Source organism: Sminthopsis crassicaudata, chromosome X (assembly GCF_048593235.1).
Source record: "Sminthopsis crassicaudata isolate SCR6 chromosome X, ASM4859323v1, whole genome shotgun sequence".
Lineage (NCBI taxonomy): Eukaryota > Metazoa > Chordata > Mammalia > Dasyuromorphia > Dasyuridae > Sminthopsis > Sminthopsis crassicaudata.
In genome coordinates, this window is record NC_133623.1 from 72,107,050 (window position 1) to 72,127,233 (window position 20,184).

General features: G+C 48.8%; 2 protein-coding genes across 2 annotated transcripts; both read left to right on the forward strand.

The window, feature by feature from the left end:
- Window positions 1–2,330: 2,330 nt before the first annotated feature.
- Window positions 2,331–5,314, forward strand: LOC141549065 (uncharacterized). Its single transcript, XM_074278398.1, has 3 exons — window positions 2,331–2,766; window positions 4,019–4,273; window positions 5,100–5,314. Exons 1-3 carry the CDS (start codon window positions 2,331–2,333, stop codon window positions 5,312–5,314), a joined length of 906 nt encoding a protein of 301 aa, XP_074134499.1.
- Window positions 5,315–6,158: 844 nt separating this feature from the next.
- LOC141549066 (extracellular matrix protein 2-like) lies at window positions 6,159–19,585 on the forward strand. The gene is made up of 7 exons (XM_074278399.1): window positions 6,159–6,170; window positions 6,996–7,128; window positions 7,529–7,686; window positions 9,965–10,104; window positions 18,041–18,367; window positions 19,159–19,329; window positions 19,509–19,585. Exons 1-7 carry the CDS (start codon window positions 6,159–6,161, stop codon window positions 19,534–19,536), a joined length of 969 nt encoding a protein of 322 aa, XP_074134500.1. The 3' UTR covers window positions 19,537–19,585.
- Window positions 19,586–20,184: the final 599 nt, after the last annotated feature.

Below are 20,184 nucleotides of genomic sequence, written 5' to 3' on the forward strand. Positions count from 1 at the left end.
CAGAGGGGACGCTCAGGATTCCAGAGCTCTGGGGCATGGGGCTGAGGCCCACATGGGGGATCTCTGGGGAAAGGAGCACCGCTCTTCATGGCGATGCTAACTTGAAAACTCCAAGGCAGCCACCAGCCAGCTCTTCCTTTGGCTAGGCCGGGGCTCCCAGACTACTAGAGTGTGGAGGGGGACAAGGCAGAAATAGAGAACATAAGTAGATGTGGAATGGAGCATCAGACGGCTGCAGGGGCTCAAAGGAGAGCAAGGCCCCTAAGGAGCAGAGGTCACCAGGCAGGGAAGACTTCTGGGAGGTGACAGGACCACAGCTGGGCATCAGTGTCATGGGAATAGGCAGAAACAGGGAGAGAAGAGGGCCTTCCACCCAAAAGTCTGGCAAGAGGAAGAAGAATGGGCCATGAGGGGACTGCCCTGGCTGGAGCAGAAGGTGTCCATGTGGACGGAAGGAAGCCAGTCGGAGAGGCAAGAAGGAGCCAGATTACGGAAGGCCTTAAAGGCCAACTAGCCACCACAGTCCCAGGAAACGGCTGACCTAGCCGTTGGAGATGCCAGTGGCCAGTGAGGGCAGTAGAGGCTGTCACCGGCCGCCTCCAAAGGTGCCTCAATGTGATCAAAGTGTGGCAGCACAGTTGAGTTCAAGTCACGTTCCACAAAACGGAGCCATCGGGGTGGACGTAGCTGTGCTCCCCTAGGCTTTAAGTGTCAGCCTGACTATTAGGGTGAGCTCCATCATACACATCTCCCTACCTCCCCACTTTATATGGTTTCATTGTCTGGGATGCCTCTGTGTTAGAATGATAGGGTGCAGTAGCAGAGAGTGATGGACTTGAGGTCGTGAAGCCCTGGGTTCAAATCCCGCCTCACATACACAAATAGCCATGTGACCCTGGGCCAGTTGAATCACTTCCCGGTGCCTCAGTTTCCTTATCTGTAAAATGGCACTGATAATAGTACCTGCATTTTTACAAACCTAAAGCCCTTATAGAAAGCCCTTCCACATCCCCCATGTTTGACATTCATGTTTAAGGAAGATTTATTTAAAATACCAATGAGAATGAACTCTTACAAACACTTCAGTCTCTTGAGGTTTCCATGGGATCTCTGCTTTATTTTGCAACAACTCTGCAGGGAACGTTGGTCCCTAACTTACAGGTGGAGAAAATGAAGTTTGGAGAAGATAAGTCGTCCCCTCCAAATGGCTGCTAAGGGTCCAAGGTCACTAGGGTAGGGAAAAGGAAAGGAGAGGATTTCCTCCACAACCTTGCCCCTCATCGTATCCATGGAGCCTCTAGCTTGTATGCATTGGGAGGAGGGATGACTACGCCACGTGGTCTTGACCTTCCTTGAACATCTTGGTCTCAGGCAGGGTGACTGGGAAATAGGAGAGGAGGAGAAAGGAAGGAGATAAGGAAAATGTCTTCTCCTGCTTCCTTCCCCTTTAGCAGGGCAGAGTGCAGTCTATCCTAGGCTGTGGCTCCATGCTTTCTGAGTGAATTGATTTGACTAGCCACAGAAATGATGGGAGAGGAGAGAAAAGTGACTCAGTTTGGGTGACGTCTTTGTTCCTAAATCCACTCCAATCGGGGTGGAAGGGCTGCCGGTCAGAGCTGGCCCTCCTTGACTTCGAGCCACACCCAGCTCTCCCGAAGACCGTTGGTGAGAAATGGCCTGCACTGTTTGAAGGGCTGTCCCACCCAGGGAGGCCTTGTTCTCTTTGGCCCATTGGCCCGCTGGCAGAGCAATGGGTAGAAGTTCAAAGGGGTCCTTTTAAGTTTACTGTCAGACAACGAGGACCGAACTGATTCAGAGTAGACTAGGCCACCTCCAGAGGGGGCGGCTTCCTTCTCCTTGGAGGTCTTCGAGCAGACTAGATAACCGCTTGTCACAGCAGGGCTTGGACCGGGGGCTGCTGAGGTCCCTTCCGACTCTGAAATTCTGTGAAACAGCTTATCCCATTCTCTGTCTCTCTCTGGGACTCAGTTTCCTTTTCTTAAAATGGTGGGATTGAACTTGATGATTTCTAAGATTCCTGCCACCTTTAGAGAATGTACGCCAGAATAGGGTGGGGGAAGGGCAGGAACAGGAGAAGGGAGGAAGAAAAACACCATCCCAGGATGCTCTGGGGTCACCATAAAGTAGCAGGTTGCATTTTAGCTGCTGAAATACTGATTATAGGATTCTGCCTTATCCCAACCCCCAGTCTCCCCCTCTTCAGTCTGATTTTCATTAGAGAAATCTCTGGGACAGTCCCCGAGATAATGTAGCCCCCAGCTCAGCTATGTCTATGACACCCAGCCAAAGCCGGTGTTCCTTTCGCAGGGATGTTGAGGCCCATGCTGGAGCAAAAGCACCACATGAAGGCTGAGGAAGAGAAGTTGGTGGCACCAGGAACAGGCCACCTGAGGACCAGGAAAACCAAAGTGGCAGCTCACAGCCATTCGGAGCTCAGCCAGACCCCAAGGCCACGCGGCAAATCACCCACGAGGCGTCACAGGAAGGGGGCCTCCAGGAACAGGATCCACAGTCAAAAGTTCAGGGAGCAGGAGACCAAACCAATCTATCTGAAGATTGATACGGGAAAGAGAAAGGAAGGGAAGGCCCAGTCCTTACCACCAGCCATTAGCCAATCTAGGAAGAACAAGACGCTGCTGCAAGAGGTGGCTGGCTCCAGGGAAGAGAGGAAGAGCAGGAAGCTAGGAGGTGGGGACTCCAAAATGGTCGACCTCAGGAAACAAGAAATAAAGAAGACCATCAAAGGTAAGGAGGCAGCAAGAGCAAGGGATGGAGGGACATCGGGGAGGAGGATTCATGGTAGAGGGAAACTTCTTTGCAGGATGAGAAAGCCAACAATAAGAAACTCTGTTTCCCCACCCCCCCATCCCAAATACACTGTCAACTCCAGAAACTGGACAGAGAATTGAGGTTTCACGGGGGAAGCAGAGGCCTAGAGACTGGGTGGATGACACAGTAGGAGCACTGGGTGGATGACACAGTAGGGAGCACTGGGTGGATGACATAGTAGGAGCACTGGGTGGATGACATAGTAGGGAGCACTGGATGGATGACATAGTAGGAGCACTGGGTGATATAAAGTAAGGAGCACTGGGTGGATGACATAGTAGGAGCACTGGGTGGATGACATAGTAGGGAGCACTGGGTGGATGACACAGTAGGGAGCACTGGGTGGATGACACAGTAGGGAGCACTGGGTGGATGACATAGTAGGAGCACTGGGTGGATGACATAGTAGGGAGCACTGGGTGGATGACACAGTAGGGAGCACTGGGTGGATGACACAATAGGGAGCACTGGGTGGATGACATAGTAGGAGCACTGGGTGGATGACATAGTAGGGAGCACTGGGTGGATGACACAGTAGGGAGCACCAGGCAGCCAGAGTTGGATCCCAGGAGACTTGGAGAAGGGGCCAGAAAACAGGGGCGGGAAAAGGTCCCGTGGCTTCTGCCCAGCAGGACAATAGCCTCCCCCAGATGCTCCCTTGGGAAGAGCAAAGTCAAGGGGATTGACAACTCCAAGCCTTTACTGCCTCTCTGAGAGACCTCTGCACCAAAAGAAAACAAGTCCAGACCCACGGAGAAAGAAATTAAAAGGGAATCTAGAGGGGGTTTTGCAAAAGCTGTGGATGATACACAAAGGTCAGCAGATAACACAGGAAGAGTTCAGACTCAGAAATGCATAAAATATATGCATGCTATTGTACGATATCAACATATTTGATCTTTCAAATCTTTAATAATTTTAATAATTCAGACTGCTCTGGCACAGCATTTTATGTGGATTTTCCAGACTGCTGGGGCAACCTCTGAGATGTGAAAGAGATAACTGGACTCTTTCCCCTGTGTCCCCATGGCAACTAGAGCTGGCTCTGGGGCTCCCGGCTCACTGGGCACCTTTGACCAAGGAGGCTTTTCTGTCTCTGCGCCTCATTGGGAGGTCAGGGTTACCGCGCTTCCTCGTTCATTGCCCTCTGACTTTACCTTCCCCTCAGCTGTCACCTGGCGACTGCACCAGAAGGCGTTAGAATGGGGCCAGAACACCAGCAGCCTGGACTGGAGATCTAGCCGAGGCGATGCTCCCTTCCTCCATCGGCCCATTTTCTTTCCATCTCTGAGGCCCGGGGAAGGCATGGCCTTCCTCCCAGCCACGTGCCACTTGTCTGAGTCTACCATCTCCTGTACCAACGTCAACCTGAAGGCAATTCCACTGCTCAGTGACCGGAGCCTGAAAACCCTCTTCCTGGCAGGTAAGCAGCGAGGGCTCCGATCATGAAGCAAGGCCCTCGACTCTACAGCTCAGTTTCCTCCTCTGTAAAGTGACAAAATCTCAGCCCTTCTAACCCACAAAACAGCCTGGGGGTCAAAAGAGAGGGGCACTTGTTTGGGGCACAAACCACCATCCACATGCAAGAAGATATTATTAGACTATTGTTATCTTTTCCATCATTAACAATACTTCTTCTTGACCTATCTTTATGGGGTATGAATCTAAAGCTAGATGAGGAAACTGAGGCCAAGAGAAGTTAGATGACTCAATCAAGCTCACACAACTGCCAAGCAAGAGTTAGGATCTGAACCCAGAGCCTTCGACCCCAAATTCACTGTTCCAGTCCAATAACCCCATCTCAATAACCCCCTTGAACATTTCTGGAGAGCTTTAAAATTTATAAATTACTTTTCAAAGATTACTTTCCTTGAGCTCTACAACTACCCTGTGAGGTAGGTAGAATCGAATAGTCTCATTTTCATTTCCTCATTGTGGGGAAACTGAGTCCCAGAAAAGACAAGCAATGTGCTCTGAGTCGCACAGCGGAGGCAGGATTTGGACCAGGGAGTCTGGCTTCCGAGGACAGGTCTTATTCAATGTGGAGAGGCTCAGCATCGAGCTGACCATAATATCTTGGGAACCCAAATGCTGGTGCCGGTGAGGGTGGCCGCTTAGCAGTCTGGGTACTTACTAGTACCCAGGTGGCCTGACAATGTGGGGCAGAGCTGAGCAGGGGAGAATAAAGAAGAGTTTGGAGAGAGAGGGTGGGAAAATGTGCCAGTGCTTTACCTCTTGGGTTTTCCTAGAGAATGAAATTTCCAAAATCCCGGCTGAGACCTTCAATGGTGTGCCCAACCTGGAGTGGCTGGATCTGAGCAAGAACAAACTGGAAACCCAGGGCCTGGATCCGGATGCCTTTAAGGCAAGTGACCCCCGTCTTCCCTACTTGGACGGCCAGTGGTTGAGGGGCGGGGATGGAGGAGAAGGAGGGAATGACCCAGAAAGAAGGGTCAGTCCCTGAGCCGAGAAGGGAGAGTCCTGAATGTTCTGGCACTTCACGAAGCATCGCTACACGGGCTGATTGGAAGGACTTGGGAGAAAGCCAAGCCTCTTTCACTCAACACTCAACCACCACCAGCCCATCAGGGGCCTGAAAGGCCACCATTGGAGCAGTATTCTTTGGGCTTAAGTCTGATTGTAGGGCTTACCCAAGATTCTTTTTTTTTTTTAATTAATTTTATAATTATAATTTTTGACAGTACATATGCATGGGTAATTTTTTTTTACAACATTATCCCTTGTATTCATTTTTCCAAATTTTCCCCTCCCTCCCCTAGATGACAGGCAATCCCATACATGTTATATGTGTTACAGTATATCCTAGATACAATATATGTGTGTAAAATCGAATTTCTTGTTGCACGCTAAGAATTGGATTCTAAAGGTAAAAGTAACCTGGGTAGAATGACAATCTTATCCAAGATTCTAAAGAAACAGAGGCCATTGGGAAGGGGGGTTGGGGGGTCATAGGAGGCAACATGGTGAGGGCCTGTCAGAAGTTCTAGATTCTAGTCCTGGTTTGTTTGTGGCTTTGAATACCCCTCCTTCTCCTTTTCCTTTTCCCCCTCCTCCTCCTTCTTCTCTTTCTCCTCCTTCTGATTCTGTTTTCTTCTTTCCTCGTCTTCTTTTTTCTTCTCCTTTCTTCTTCTTTTTTTCTTCCTCCTCCTCCTGCCCTCTTCTTCTTCCTTTTCCTTTCTCCTTCCTTTTCCTTCTTCTTCCTTCTTTTTCTTCTTCTTCAACAGTAAGAAGGTGAGTATGGACTTAACATCATAACCAATGATTGTCCATTCTCTAAAATATCCGCAATGTGCTCCGCTGTTGGCCCATATGGAGGCTTACTTCCAGAAATGGGCAATGTTCTGAAAAGGAAAGGGAAAAGGCTCCTTCACCATTGCACTGACTTCCAGAAACAGGCTCACCAAATCTTCATGGGGGCTGAGCTGACAGGAGCCAAACTTCTGATCATGGAGATCCTCTCATGCCCACATCTGGACATCTAGTTTCTTCTTGTTCAGAGGAGCATAAAGCAAGGCCTGAAAGAGGCCTCAGAGTTCATCTAGTCCAACCCCCTTCCCAGAGGTGAAACTGAGGCAGGGGTGTAGAATGACTTCCCAAAGGTCACACGGCTATGGGGAGACAGAGGCGGGCTTTGAACCTAGGGCCTCTGACTCCAAAGATAATACGTTAGTTGGTGGCGATGGGGCCGTGCTGCTGCTGCATGCATCTCTATGGAATCGCTAAGTCCCCCCCTTCCTTCCCCCTCCCCCTTTCTAGCTCACCCTCCTAGGGAGCACAAAAGTCCCAGCTACAATTCCAGGTCTTCTCTACTATGTTTTCAGCACAAGCATGAGCATCTGCAAAACCCCATTACACACATGTTATAATGGCCAACAACAGCTTGGACTTATACTCATCCCATCCATTATTCACATGCTGATGTTGCTGCATCTTATTGGTCACTGAAAGAGCTTTCCAAGGGCTAGGCGCTGTTCTCATGCTGTTGTAGCCACTCTGGTAGGACACGGTGGAACCCCAGGCCTCACCCTGAGGCTTTCGGCCTTCTGACCCGGCAGGCTTCCCCTCGGCCACTCCAAACGCTTCTCTGGCTTTGCCTCAGAGCAGCCCCATTTGTTCCTCCACAGTGCCTGACTCGGTTGAAGAGACTGAACTTGGACGGAAATTTTCTTTCGGCTATTCCTGAATTACCAAGCTCTCTCCAAGAACTCAAGATCAATGACAATATCCTCCGGGGCCTCCAAAGGACCAGTTTCCGAGGTGAGGGCGGAGACTTCGAGGGGCCCTTTGACCTTGGGCATCTGTCCCCTCGTCCCCCGAGGGATTGGTTGCCCATCCATTCTCCATAAGGGAAGGATTCTCAAGGATTTTTGACAAAGACAGGGAGACTAGAGCCCCGAGCAGGAGGTATGGAGCATGGCTGCTAGCTTCGGAGTCAGACTCATGTCCCTTCCCTGGGCCTCAGTTTTAGTAAAACAAATTGGACTTGATAGGCTCTGCTTCATCACATGATAATCCTCAGCAATGAACAGATCCTAAAGGGGTTCTGGGCCTAGATTTGGCTACCTTTTGTTCCTCCTTTTCCCCGTCCCTCTCGGGATCCTCCTCCCACTATACTGTTCACAGGACTCACGAGGTTTACTGAGACTCTTTTCCCCAGGACTCACGAAACTGTTGACCCTGGAAGCTGAAAGAAACCAGCTGCATGATGGGAATGTGTATCCTTTGGCTTTCCATCCTCTGAAGAGCCTGACGTACCTGAGACTGGATGGAAACCAGCTCCGGGGCATCCCCCAGGGCCTGCCTGCTTCCCTGCAGGTAAAGACCAGAGCCCTTCCTGAGCAGAAGTTCTTTAGGAATGCTGGGGCTGAGGTTCTGGAGGAGCATGCCCAGAGAAAAGAAGGGGGGCCACCTCCCCAACATTGTGATTTCTCCACAATCCTAGCGTTTCTTACTTCCAGCACAGTTGTTGCCTGCCAATCTAGAGGGATGGCAGGGAAAATAGGGAGCGAGGAAGCATTTCCAGAAGGACCTCCCAGGAAAATCAATTCTCCCAAGGTTCCACTGACAAAGCCGCAGGCTGTGTGAAAAGTACATTAGATTCGAGGTCAGGGAACCTGGGTTCAAACCTGAGAACTATCTTGCCATATCATTTCCCCCTCCTTGGGCCTCAGTTTCCTCCTCTGTCATATGAGGGGGCTGAGCTTCTAGAACTAAAACTAGGTTCCATTTGGGGCTATGTCCAGTCATCCGGATCTATATCTGGCCACTGGATCCCAACGGCTCTGAAGAAGAAAGGGAGGCAGGTGAGGATCTGGAGGGAGGACAGTTACTTTTTCAAGGCAGCATTACTCCTCCTCCTGCCCTCCCCCATTTTCTCAGGCTTGCTATTACAAATCTGAGCTGGCTCAGTTCAGATCTCTCATTTTCCATATGAGAAAAGTGAGAACCAGAAAAAGAAAGGGACCAAGTGACTTGGATTTGGAGCCTAAAGACCTCAATTGAAGCTCTACCTCCACTCCCTTAATGCCTGAGCCCTCAGTTTCCCCATCTGTAAAACAAAAGGGGATAGACTAGTCGATTCTAGGAACTGTCTAAGAACCAAAACTCAAGGCCCCGTTGGCTTCCCGACCGAGGCGATTCTTCTGGGTCAAGAGTTCTGTCCGTTGTACAAAATGGAAGGGGATTTCCTTCTATCCAGACTCCTTTCAATAGGAACCCCACTCCTGGAGCACTGAAGATGGGGCTTACTTTACAGACATCCGGGCTCCACCCAATGCTTTTTAGGGACACACGTGTAGGACGAAGCAGCCCACCCCCCTCCTCTGGCCTCAGGGCTTGCTTGTGGTAGGCGGGCAGAGAGGGGGGGCCCGCCCTGCAGTTTGGAAGGAGAGCCTCTGGACTCTCAGGATCTAAGGGACTAGGGAAATGAGACCTACATCCAATGTCAGCCCTGAAATGCCCTGTAAGCTTCTTTTCCAGGAACTTTCCCCCTTCCCTCCGCCTCTCCTGTTTGCCTTGGACGGCTGTGTGCAGGACATGTTGAATGTTTTTTGTGGCAGCTGTCTCCCTCCCCTGGCACCAGGGTGAGAGAGCCTGATACAGACCATGCTCTGTTCTCTAGACCAGGCTTTTTGGATCCTAAACGTGTCTTCTCAGACATGGCAAGAGGAATAACTTGAGAGGACCCAAAGAGCTGCGTTCTGATCCCAGTTCTAGCATGAACTTGCTGTGGGTAACTAAGTCCCTCTCTGGGCCTCACTTTCCCACCACGATGAAGAACTAGATGACCTCTAAAGTCCTTTCTAGCCCTAAATCCTTTCATCTGGAAGTGGGACAGAAGGAGGGAAGGGACACAGGAAGGCCTGATCTGCTGGAGCAAGTGTGCAGCTCAGGGCGGGGCTAGGTGTCCCTATGGCCCATCTTCCTCAGGCAAGACTGCCAGAGAAGAGGGGAGGGACCTGAAAGGTCCTTGTGACCCCAAAATAGAGATGCAGAAAATGGGGAAGTGGGAAAGGATGGCTAGAGGCCAAAGATCTTATTTCAGAGAGCAGAAAACTGAGACTTGGGGAGCAGAAAGAATTCTCCCAAGGTCACAATAGGCTCCTAGACCAAGAGCTGAATGGAACCCCACAGTTTACAGAAGAAGAAACTGAGGCACACGGAGGCTACATGATTTGTCCATAGTCACGCAGGTAGTTAGGTAGCAGAGTTAGGACCGAACTAGAAAGAACTGGAAGGTAAGCAGACAGCATCATTGGCAAGTGGGCGGATGGAAGGCATTGCTAATGGCTGGGCAGACAGCAGCCACCCCTGGTGAGTGCGTGGCATCCCTGGTGGGCAGACAGCAGGGCAGCACACTGGCAGGTGGGTGGCAGGTATTGTCAGCACTTGGCCGTTACGTAGTTGGCTGGGGCGAGAGTCTCCCCACTGGGGAATGATGCCTCTGTTTCCCAGTCGTGGGTCCCCTTTCCCCCATTCCCCTAAGTCATCGGCACAAGCTGACTTGGTGGAACTTGGCCTGGAGCTGTAGGAAAGGCCAGCCATCTATTTCCTGGCCTCACACTCTGCCCTCTTGGGGCTGGGTGGGGACTAGGAACTCCACCTTGCCACGAACCACATTGAAGAAGTGAGTGACCGTGTACTGAACAAGTGCCAGAGTTTGAGCCTGCTGGTTCTAAGCAACAACCGGATCAAGGAGGACTGCATTGCTCCCCAAGCATGGATCGACCTTCCGTGAGTATGGCCCTCATCTCATTTTAGGAAAAAGGAGGAAACTGAGGCAAGTGGCTTGTTCACAGTCACACGACCGGTAAGGATTAGAGGTAGGACTCAAACCCAGGTCACCGCTTTGCTGGTACGTGCACGGAGCTCTCAGCAGTAACTTTTAGCCCACCCCACGTGGCCCAGAGGCTGCCCTCCAAAGCTCTGCTGCATCTCCTCCTAGTTCCTCTGGTGGCCGACCCCACCTTCTCCAAGCCGGCTGGACCAGCCAGGACTCAGGCGGTAAGCTAGGACAAAGGGCTGGGGCTATTCTGGAGAGCTATAAAGACAACTGTCGCTCCCAAGAACCAAATCTGGGCCTTATTAGCTGTGGGCCCTAACCTGCCAAATCACCATGTCTTTTTTGGTCTACCCTTGTGGTAGACTTCAGGACTTTCCCAGTTTACCCAGTGCCCACAGAGTGTCCTACAAGCAAGGGTGTGTCGCTACGTGTTTAACAACCAGGTCTTCTCTCCCAAAATATGCAGGACACACTTTTCAGTTTCATCTGCATGATTGATGTTTTCTTCATCACTTTCTTAAGCCCTGCCAACAGACCACCCTATGAAGCCCCGATCTATAACATTTGCCAATTGTGTGGCTGAACTTTGCACACATCGGGACCCTTCCTCCCTGACTTAGGCGCTTTCTTCCACTCTACAATCACCCTATATCTATGCTTCTCCCCAAACAAATGAGCGTTCACCAGGGGCTGACTTGATGATCTCCCATGATTCAATTACTATGGCTGACTTTGAGTAAAGCAGCAAGTACGATAGAAAGGACATTGACTCTTCCCACTAAACTTGGAATTATGGAACCTCAGTTTAAATACCAGCTATGCCACCTCCCCTGGACCTCCTTGTCCTCCTCTCTCTCATGAGGGTGGTGGACTACATGGCCCCTAAGGTGGCTTGCAGCTCCAAATCTCTGCTCATATAGTAAGTACTTAATACATGCTATAGCAAGTACTTAATAAACGTTGACTGATGATACTGTGATGCCTTCAAGGCCTCCAGAATTCCCCCTGACTCAGAAGGAGAATGGCTTTTTCCCCAACTTCTTCCCTTCCCTACCAACCTTGCTGCCCTGTGGCAGTTTGGTCTTGGTCTTCTAAAATCATAGCTGGGATTTAGAGCTGGCAAGTGATCTTAACTGTCTTTTAGCCTGGCCTCCTCACTTTAAAGTTAAAGAAACTGAAGCCTGGAGAGAAAAAAGGCCCAGATCCTCCAAATATTCCCAATTCTGGGGCAGCTAGGTAGTGCTGTAATGGACGGAGCACTGGCTTTGGAGGCAGGAGGACCTGAGTTCAAATCAGACACTGAACACTTCCTAGCTGTGTGATCTTAGGCAAGTCACTTATCCCCAATTGCGAAATTGAGAAAAGAAACAAAAAAGGAAGAAATAAAAAATAAATATTCGCATTTCCTCTAAAACAAGGCTAAAATCATGCAGGGCTGGAGATTGAGAAACAAGGGCTGTTCCACACATGCTTAGTTTGAACCATGACCCAATTCTCCCGAAGCTGGACAGCCATCCCATCGTAGTCCTGTCCGTCTTGCTTCCTTGCCACCTCTGCTCTGCCAGAGTTAAGGGTGGCAGCTGGCTAGGGCCAGGAGAGCCAGAGCTAAAGGCACTTATGGTTGGCCCAGATTTGGGGTAGATCAGAGGTGCAACCCCAGGAGCTCGGTGTGGTTTGGAAGTAGTTGGGAATGAATAAGAAGTCAAGACATCAAGCTGTAAGACGGGGCCTGGTTTCTTATCTTGTTCCTCCAGTGAGATGTCAATTATGTCTCCCTATGGTCTGAGGCCCCTCTCCCCTCAAGACTGGTGCTGGTTAGCAAGTAGCTAGAGACAACATCCCCTCACAGTCCCCTTTGAGCTCCGGGATTGCTTCTGGGCCTGAGCCCACGAGCTGGGTCATGATTTCCTGGTACAGATACTGCCTGAGCCCCAGTTCCTTGTCCTCCAGGCTTCTAGCCTGAGTCTCCTGCTGCCTGTTGTCCTAACCTTCCATGCTGTGACCTTCACTTTATCGAGCCTTAGGAGACCTCCCTGGCCTTGACTTTCATTGTTGTTTTTCAGTTCTTCCCCTCATGTCCAACTTTTTGTGGCCTTGTTTGGGCTTTCCTTGGCAAAGATACTAGAATGATTTGTCATTTCTTCCTCCAGCTCATTTTATAGACGGGGAAACTGAAGCAAACAGGCTGAAGTGATTTATCCACTAATGAATTTCTTAGTTAAGATTTGAACTCGGATTTTTTGGCTCCAGGGCTAGCACTCTACCCACTGCAGCACCACCTAGCTGCCCCAGACTTGCTTGCAGGCCCTCCTGATCGCATCTGCCTGCCCTCCTTTTAACTGGCCCTCCTCCTCCTTTCATTTCCAGGCTTTTTATGCCTAAGGAATTGGGGGGGCCAAGGAATCTCACAAAAAGCTCAGAATGATCAGGACTCTGCTTTAAGAATATTACTCTGCATTCACTATTTCAAGAGGGGGGGTCTGGATGCTGGAGGACCAACGATTGTTACAATGGGCCAGAGGAGAGGTACTGATGGCCTGAATTAGGGCATTGAGAGGGAGCGTGCAGAGGAATGGATGGATGAGGAAGAAATGGCTGGACATGGTGACTGGGACAAGGAAAAAAACAAAGGTTCAGGGTGGGAAGAAACTGATGATCTATTGATTCCCAGAGAATCAAAGCTCTTGCCCAGTATCCTTGCTCCATTCCAGGAAAATGTTACCAGAGCTTTTGGGTTCAATTATTATTTTTTTCTCTTCCCCCTCTTTGCCAAGTGAGGCAAGGGAAAACAGACACCAATTTTGGTAGACGAGAAGCCCCACCCAATTGCTCCGTTGGCCCGCTATACCCATTGTGCGGTAGGGCTGCCCTCCCTTTGAGGATTCCCAGACAAGCCCTGGCAGTAGGTCTCTCAACCGCTCTGATCTGGCCCTCCAAATGGAGGGGTCTGTGGTGGTTGGGACAAAGGGCTGAGCACAACTGACCCTCCCAGATTCACAGCATCCTCAAACTGGCAGGGGCCTCGGCAGACTTCTAATCCACCCCATTCTATGACATTGCCTCTACTTGTAAATATCAAGTAATGAAGAGAGATGGGGGAGAAGGGGAAATGGAGTCTCCCTATTTGGGACCATCAATTCTTAAGAAGTTCTGCCTTACTGTCAGCCCCAAATCAGCCTTTATACAACTTCCTTATCACTCCTCAGTATGCCCTAAGTAAGATAAGGCTTTCTCCTTCTACATGTTAGACCCTCCAGTTCTTGAAGTCAGTGACTGAGATTCCCCAAGTTACCTCTTCTCCAAGCTCAACATACTCAGTTCCTTCAGCCAATCTTCATATGAGGGCCATGGTCTTCAGTGTCTCGGGGAAGAGAGGGTTTGATGAAGGGGAGACAGATATAAACAAGATGGCTGAAGGGGAAGGATGATGAGTTTTTTTGAGCCTGGGTCCCCCATCTTGCCCAGCCTGGAAGTTCAGGGACCACTCTTGGGCCCGATTCCAATGCAGATCGGCATGGGAGTTCCATTCATGATGGGCTCTTTCACACATACTTTTAGATACCCTGGTGGGGGCTTACCGATTGATGCCAGAGTTTGGACAACCAACTGGCTTAGTCAACAGCAGCTTGCAACTCCCAAGCTCAAGTGATCCACCAGCCTCCAATTTTCCAGTAGCAGGAATTATCCAAGCCGATCTGTTAAACCTTTAAAGTGCTCCAAAAATACCTCTTTGCGCTGCTAATTCTAAGTTATCCTTAGTTGACAAGACTAGTTTGATTCATTGTCTAGGATATGTCTATCTTGCCTCGCCCACCATCAATCTAGATTTGACCAGATGACTTCAATTCATGTCAGAGGAAAATCCACAATTCCTACCTCCTCTGTCACTAAGTAGTCTGTATGTCTTGGGTCACATGTCCCCTCTTTTGGAAGTCCCTTTCCACTCTAAATGTCACCAATTCTCTCCTGTTCTTTAGCTTTTGATCTTTCCTCTCATCTCATCATCTTTTTTCATTCGTTCAGTTGTGTCCAATTGTTCATGACCCATAGACCATAGCATGCCGATATTGTCATTGGGGTTTTCTTGGCAAAGATACTGGAATGGTTTGCCATTTTCTTCTCCTGTCCTCATTATAGGAATAGCTAAAGAAGGGAGAAAGTGGGGGGAAATAGAAGGGAGAAAGTGGGGGGAAATAGAAGGGAGAAAGTGGGGGGAAGATAGAAGGGAGAAAGTGGGGGGAAGATAGAAGGGAGAAAGTGGGAGGGCTATGGACGGGAAGGAATATAACCAGAGTGAAATGCCTGAAAGATGTCCCTCATCCCATCCCAAAGCATCTTGCTTGCTGCCCACCACAATGCCTGAAATTGTGTTATCTGAGCTTCACTTTTCAGCCAGGAGGTTTTGGGAATGAAGAGATGGGGCAGGTAGGATAGCACGAGAACAGAATGGAATGGGAGAAATTTTTAGAGTTTGTTTGTTTGACTTGAGGACAGACTAATCTGAGAGGAAAGAGGGAGCAGACAGAAGAAACCTGGTGGCCACCTGTTTTGATTTCCATGATCAGATAGTGCATTAGATCCTTCCATTTGAATAATCCTCTAATATCTTTCTAACTCCTGGGGCAGCTGCAAGGGCTTCGGAACAGACAAGCCAGGAAGGAACACGCACAGTTTGGAACATCTGCCTTCCTTGTGTTAGGTGGCAGGCCCAGATGAAGTCAATCTTCTGCCTGGAGAGTTCTTGCCAAAGGAAACTCAAGCCTCTGAACCCCATGTTGGACCCTGAATAATAATAGCTAGAGCTTATAGGGTGCTTTACTTTAAGGCTTGTAAAGCACTTTAGGTATGCTACTTCATTTGATCTTCGAAACACCCACGGTGGTAGGAGCTCTTATTTTTATCTATTTTACAAGCTATTTATATCTTTTACAAATGAAGAAACTGAGCCACAGAAAGGACTGGCTCAAGATTACACAGCTGAGATGTGCTTGACACAGAATTCAAACTCAGGTCTTACTGAGCCCCTTAGTTGAACCCAAGACAGCTGACTCACCTGACCCTCTTAAGTCTCAATTCTCAGCTTCTCTACTTGGGGAAAGGAAGAAACAATGGGGCAGACAAATGGATGTCTAGGTAGGCAGAGAGGAGAACAACTGTGGTTACTTAAAAAATACTTGTTTATTAGAGCTGGTAAGGGCTTTATTGCTCACCTCATTCAACCCTTTCACTTACTCCTTCCATGAATTCTGGAAACTGAGGAGAAAAGACTCAGTACAAGGTCTCAGTAAGGTTTAGTAAGTGGTCAAGCCAGGATTTGGACCCAGCTCTCTTTTTTTACCCTTTCTTTAACTGGTAATTTATTTTTTTATTAAAGCTTTTAATTTTCAAAACATATGCATGGATGGACCCACACTTATACCAAGATAAGATCAAAATGGGTCCATGAGTTAGGCATAAAGAACGAGATCATAAATAAATTAGAGGAACAGAGAATAGTCTACCTCTCACACTTGTGGAGGAGGGGGGAATTTGTGACCAAAAGAGAGCTAGAGATCATTATTGATCACAAAATAGAAAATTTTGATTACATCAAATTAAAAAGCTTTTGTACAAACAAAACTAATGCAAACAAGATTAGAAGGGAAGTAACAAATTGGGAAAACATTTTTACAGTTAAAGGTTCTGATAAAGGCCTCATCTCCAAAATATATAGAGAACTGACTCTAATTTATAAGAAATCAAGCCATTCTCCAGTTGATAAATGGTCAAAGGATATGAACAGACAATTTTCAGATGATGAAATTAAAACTATTTCCACTCATATGAAAGAGTGTTCCAAATCACTACTGATCAAAGAAATGCAAATTTAGACAACTCCTGTCAGATTGGCTAAGATGACAGGAACAAATAACGATGAATGTTGAAGGGGATGTGGGAAAACTGGGACACTAAAACATTGTTGGTGGAGTCCTGAAAGAATCCAACCATTCTGGAGAGCAATCTGGAACTATGCTCAAAAAATTATCAAACTGTGCATACCCTTTGAACCAGCAGTGCTACTACTGGGCTTATATCCCAAGGAAATACTAAAGAAGGGAAAGGGTCCTGTATGTGCCAAAATGTTTGTGGCAGCTCTTTTCATAGTGGCTAGAAGCTGGAAGATGAATGGATGCCCATCCATTGGAGAATGGTTGGGTAAATTATGGTATATGAATGTCATGGAATATTATTGTTTTGTAAGAAATGACCAACAGGATGAATACAGAGAGGCTTGGAGAGACTTACATCAACTGATGCTGAGTGAAATGAGCAGAACCAGGAGATCATTATACACTTCAGCAACAATACTATATGAGGATGTATTCTGATGGAAGTGGATATGTTCAATGATGAGATGAACCAATTCAGTTCCAATTGAGCGATGATGAACAGAATCAGCTACACCCAGAGAAGGAACACTGGGAAATGAGTATAAACTGTTTGCATTTTTGTTTTTCTCCCCAGGTTATCTTTACCTTCTGAATCCAATTCTCCCTGTGCAACAAGAGAACTGTTCAGTTCTGCACATATATTGTTATCTAGGATATACTACAACATATTTAACATGTAGAAGACTGCCTGCCATCTGGGGGAGGGGGTGGAGGGAGGGAAGGGAAAAGTCAGAATAGAAGGGATTGCAAGGAATAATGTTGTAAAAAATTACCCAGGCATGTGTACTGTCAATAAAAAGTTATAATAAAAAAACATATGCCTGGGTAATTTTTCAACATTGACCCTTGCAAAACCTTCTGTCCAACTTTTGCGTTCCTCCCCTAGCTGGCAGGTAGTCCAATACATGTTAACTATGTTAAAATACATGTTAAATCCAATTTATGTATACATATTTATACAGTTATCTTGCTGCACAAGAAAAATCAGATCAAGAAGGAAAACAAACTGAGAAAGAAAACAAAATGCAAACAGAGAGTGAGAATGCCATGTTGTGTTCCACCCTCTGTTCCCACAGTGCTCTCTTTGGGAGTAGATGGCTCTCTTCATCACTGAACAAATGGAATTGATTTGGTTCCTCTCATTGTTGAAGAGGGCCACATCCATCAGAATTGATCATTGTATAGTTGAAGGATATACTGATCTCCTGGTTCTGTTCATTTCACTCAGCATCAGTTCGTGTAAGTCTCTCCAGGCCTCTCTGAAATCCTCCTGCTGGTCATTTCTTATAGAACAATAATATTCCATAACATTCATATACCACAACTTATTCAGCCATTCCCCAACTGATGGGGAATCCATTCAGATCCCCATTTCTTGCCACTACGAAAAGGGCAGCCACAAACATGTTTGCACATGTGGGACCCAGCTCTCTTGATTCCCTGGGCATGCTTTCTATTACATCTTTTTGAAGGTGAGAAGAACAGGAGAAGCAATTTGGAATGAATTGAGCAGAAGAACTGTCAACAGGAGAAGGAAAGAAAGGGATTCTGGTATGGGAGCTTGGTCAGAAAGAGCAGTGTGTGCACATGTATATGAGATTATACCCTGAGAATCTTCACCCAGGGCCAAAGTGTTTTTCTTAGACTCTGAGACTGCCATGGGCCTGAGATCTCCAGACTGAGCCAGGAGTCTCCAGGGAGAGAATTTAGGATCCCAAGATGCATTGCTGAAGCCACCATCTAAAGGGGAAAGACCTTAAGCTTGGGAAGAGATTACGAGCAGAAGTCAAAAGAAGGTTGTTTGGTGTGCCTGGCCAGATGTTGCAGCATCTCTTCCCCTATTAAGAAACTCGAGTCATTCATGGGCACCCTGATCCCTGTGACTGTCCCACACTTTGTCCTTGCCCCAGAGGTCTAACTCTCTCTCTCTCTCTCTCCCTCTCTCCCCCTCCCTCAGGAAGCTTGAGTCATTGGACCTGTCCCACAATCGCCTGATGCACGTGCCCTCCTTTTTGCCTCGTGGGCTGAGACGGCTCATACTCCATCACAACCAGATTGAGTACATCCCTGGCTATGTTTTTGCACACATGAAGCCAGGCCTTGAGTTCCTGCACCTTTCTTACAACAACCTGCATGATGATGGCATCCATAGCGTGTCGTTTCTTGGTCTGCGTTGGTCCCTGGCAGAGCTGCTCCTGGACAACAACAAACTTCAGGCCATTCCCCGAGGCCTCTTGGGTCTCAAAGGGTTACAGGTGCTTCGTCTGAGCCACAACAAGATCAGGTATAGCGGTGGGAGGCCCCAGCTCAGCATACCCAGTGGCTAACAAACAGTGCCCTCTCCAGGGCAAGCCCCAGCTAGATTGCCGTTCACGGGGGCAACTTTGAGCTGCTGCGATTTGGAAGGCTGGGAAGGTTTCTAACTCAAAGATGGCGCTCCTAAGATTCCTAGTCTCGTCCTCTTCATGGCCCCCATGGTTCAAGGGACCAGGACCAAGGACCACGAGAGACAAGGTGGACTTCGAGGTCCAATTCTGGCCTAAGATCTGAGAGCCAGAACAGGGATCCCAGGGAAGGCAGGAGTCGAGGCAGACCACGGTTGGGAAACTACCAGGTTAAAGACATGGCGGGGGCAAAAGATCAGAGCATATAAGACATGAGTTTGACCCAAGAGGAAAGGCGTTTATCTGGTCTGCTACCCAGTACTGAGGACCTAGAGCAGACTCCTCCTCTCTGTGACCAAAGGAGCATATCCACACGCACACACATGCATGTACACACACACACGCATGTCTGTCTCCCTCTGGTCCTATCCAACTTGCAAAGTCTCTGCTCATGTTAAACCCTGCCAAAGCCTTGTGCAAGACCTCCTCTGGTCCCTGTGACCAGGCCTGACTTAAGCCAGTCTAGAAAGTAGAGCCAGGGGAAGTTAGCAGAGAGGGACAGCTCCTCTTCCCATCTCCATCACAGGGGCCCTCTCCTCTTCCTGTCTCCCTTCCTCCCTCGAGCCCTTCCCGTCCCTCCCATCTGGGTCCTGCCTCGCCCGCCATTTGTCTCCTGTTCTCCCCTCCCCAGACATGTGCCCCTGAACTCGGTGTGCGACACCCGTGTGGCCCAGGACTCCAACCTCATCTCCATGCACCTGGAGAACAACCTCATCGACCGGCGCCGGATTCCGCCCATGGCCTTCTCCTGTATCAAGGCCTACCAGAGTGTGGTTCTCAAGCCACAGCAGGAGGAGGAAGAGTATTAGTCTTTTACCACTTAGACCCTTCTCCTGGCACCCCAGCCCCTCTCCCTCGCACCTACCAGGAGGGCCTCCCTTTCCCTCCTTCTCCCCTCCCCACTTTTCCCCAGCAGCATTAACTATTAAGTAAGGAAGGCTTTTCTTGTGAATCAGTGAATGTTCTCTTTCTGTCCCTCAGGGAAAGGAAAGACTGGCTGAGGCGATGAAGATCCCAAACAAGCCAAGTCATCCCAGTGCCCCCTCCCCCCATCAGGCCTTAGCCTGATCTGAATTACTGTATATATTTGAAAAAATAAAATAAAACTACATAGCGTTCTAGCCGTGTTCTAACTCAATGTCATTTTTCTAATGGCTTTGCCTGGGCCCGCCACGGTTCAGCAGCCAGCCCGCTGAAGAGCTCAGTGGGAGGGATGGGGAGTGGGGCTTTGACTTCCCTGAGAGGGGGAGTTCCCTTTAGCCAGGCAGGGCCAAATAGTTCAACCGCTGCCCTCAGAAAGTGGCCTGGGCCACTGAAAAGCCAAGCGACTTGCTGGGGTCCCACAGCCATGGCGAGTCAGGAGTCCAAGTTCTGGCCTTCAAGGCCAGCTCTCTTCTCCATTAGCTGCTTCCCCTAATTAGTCCCAATGAATTGGATGTGTCCCTGTGTCACCACAGCCTGCTCTTAGTTCTAAATCTAGAAGGGACTTGAAGGCTCCTCTCATATAATCTCTCAATTTCCAAATGGGAAAGGGAAGGGGAGGAGGAGGGAAGGGGAAGAGAAAGGGGAGGGGAGGGGGTAAAGAGGGGAGACAAGAGGGAGGAGAAAGGGAAAGGAGTGGAGACAAAAGAGAGGGAAGGAGAAAAGGAAAAGAGAG

Excerpts from the sequence above, each read along its gene's own strand:
- LOC141549065 (XM_074278398.1), top strand. The coding sequence starts at position 2,331 with ATGTTGAGGCCCATGCTGGAGCAAAAGCACCACATGAAGGCTGAGGAA. Across the intron at positions 2,767-4,018 it reads AATAAAGAAGACCATCAAAG|CTGTCACCTGGCGACTGCAC; the intron begins GTAAGGAGGCAG and ends CCTTCCCCTCAG. Across the intron at positions 4,274-5,099 it reads GAAAACCCTCTTCCTGGCAG|AGAATGAAATTTCCAAAATC; the intron begins GTAAGCAGCGAG and ends GGGTTTTCCTAG.
- LOC141549066 (XM_074278399.1), top strand. Across the intron at positions 10,105-18,040 it reads CAAGCATGGATCGACCTTCC|GAAGCTTGAGTCATTGGACC; the intron begins GTGAGTATGGCC and ends CCCCTCCCTCAG. Across the intron at positions 18,368-19,158 it reads CTGAGCCACAACAAGATCAG|ACATGTGCCCCTGAACTCGG; the intron begins GTATAGCGGTGG and ends TCCCCTCCCCAG.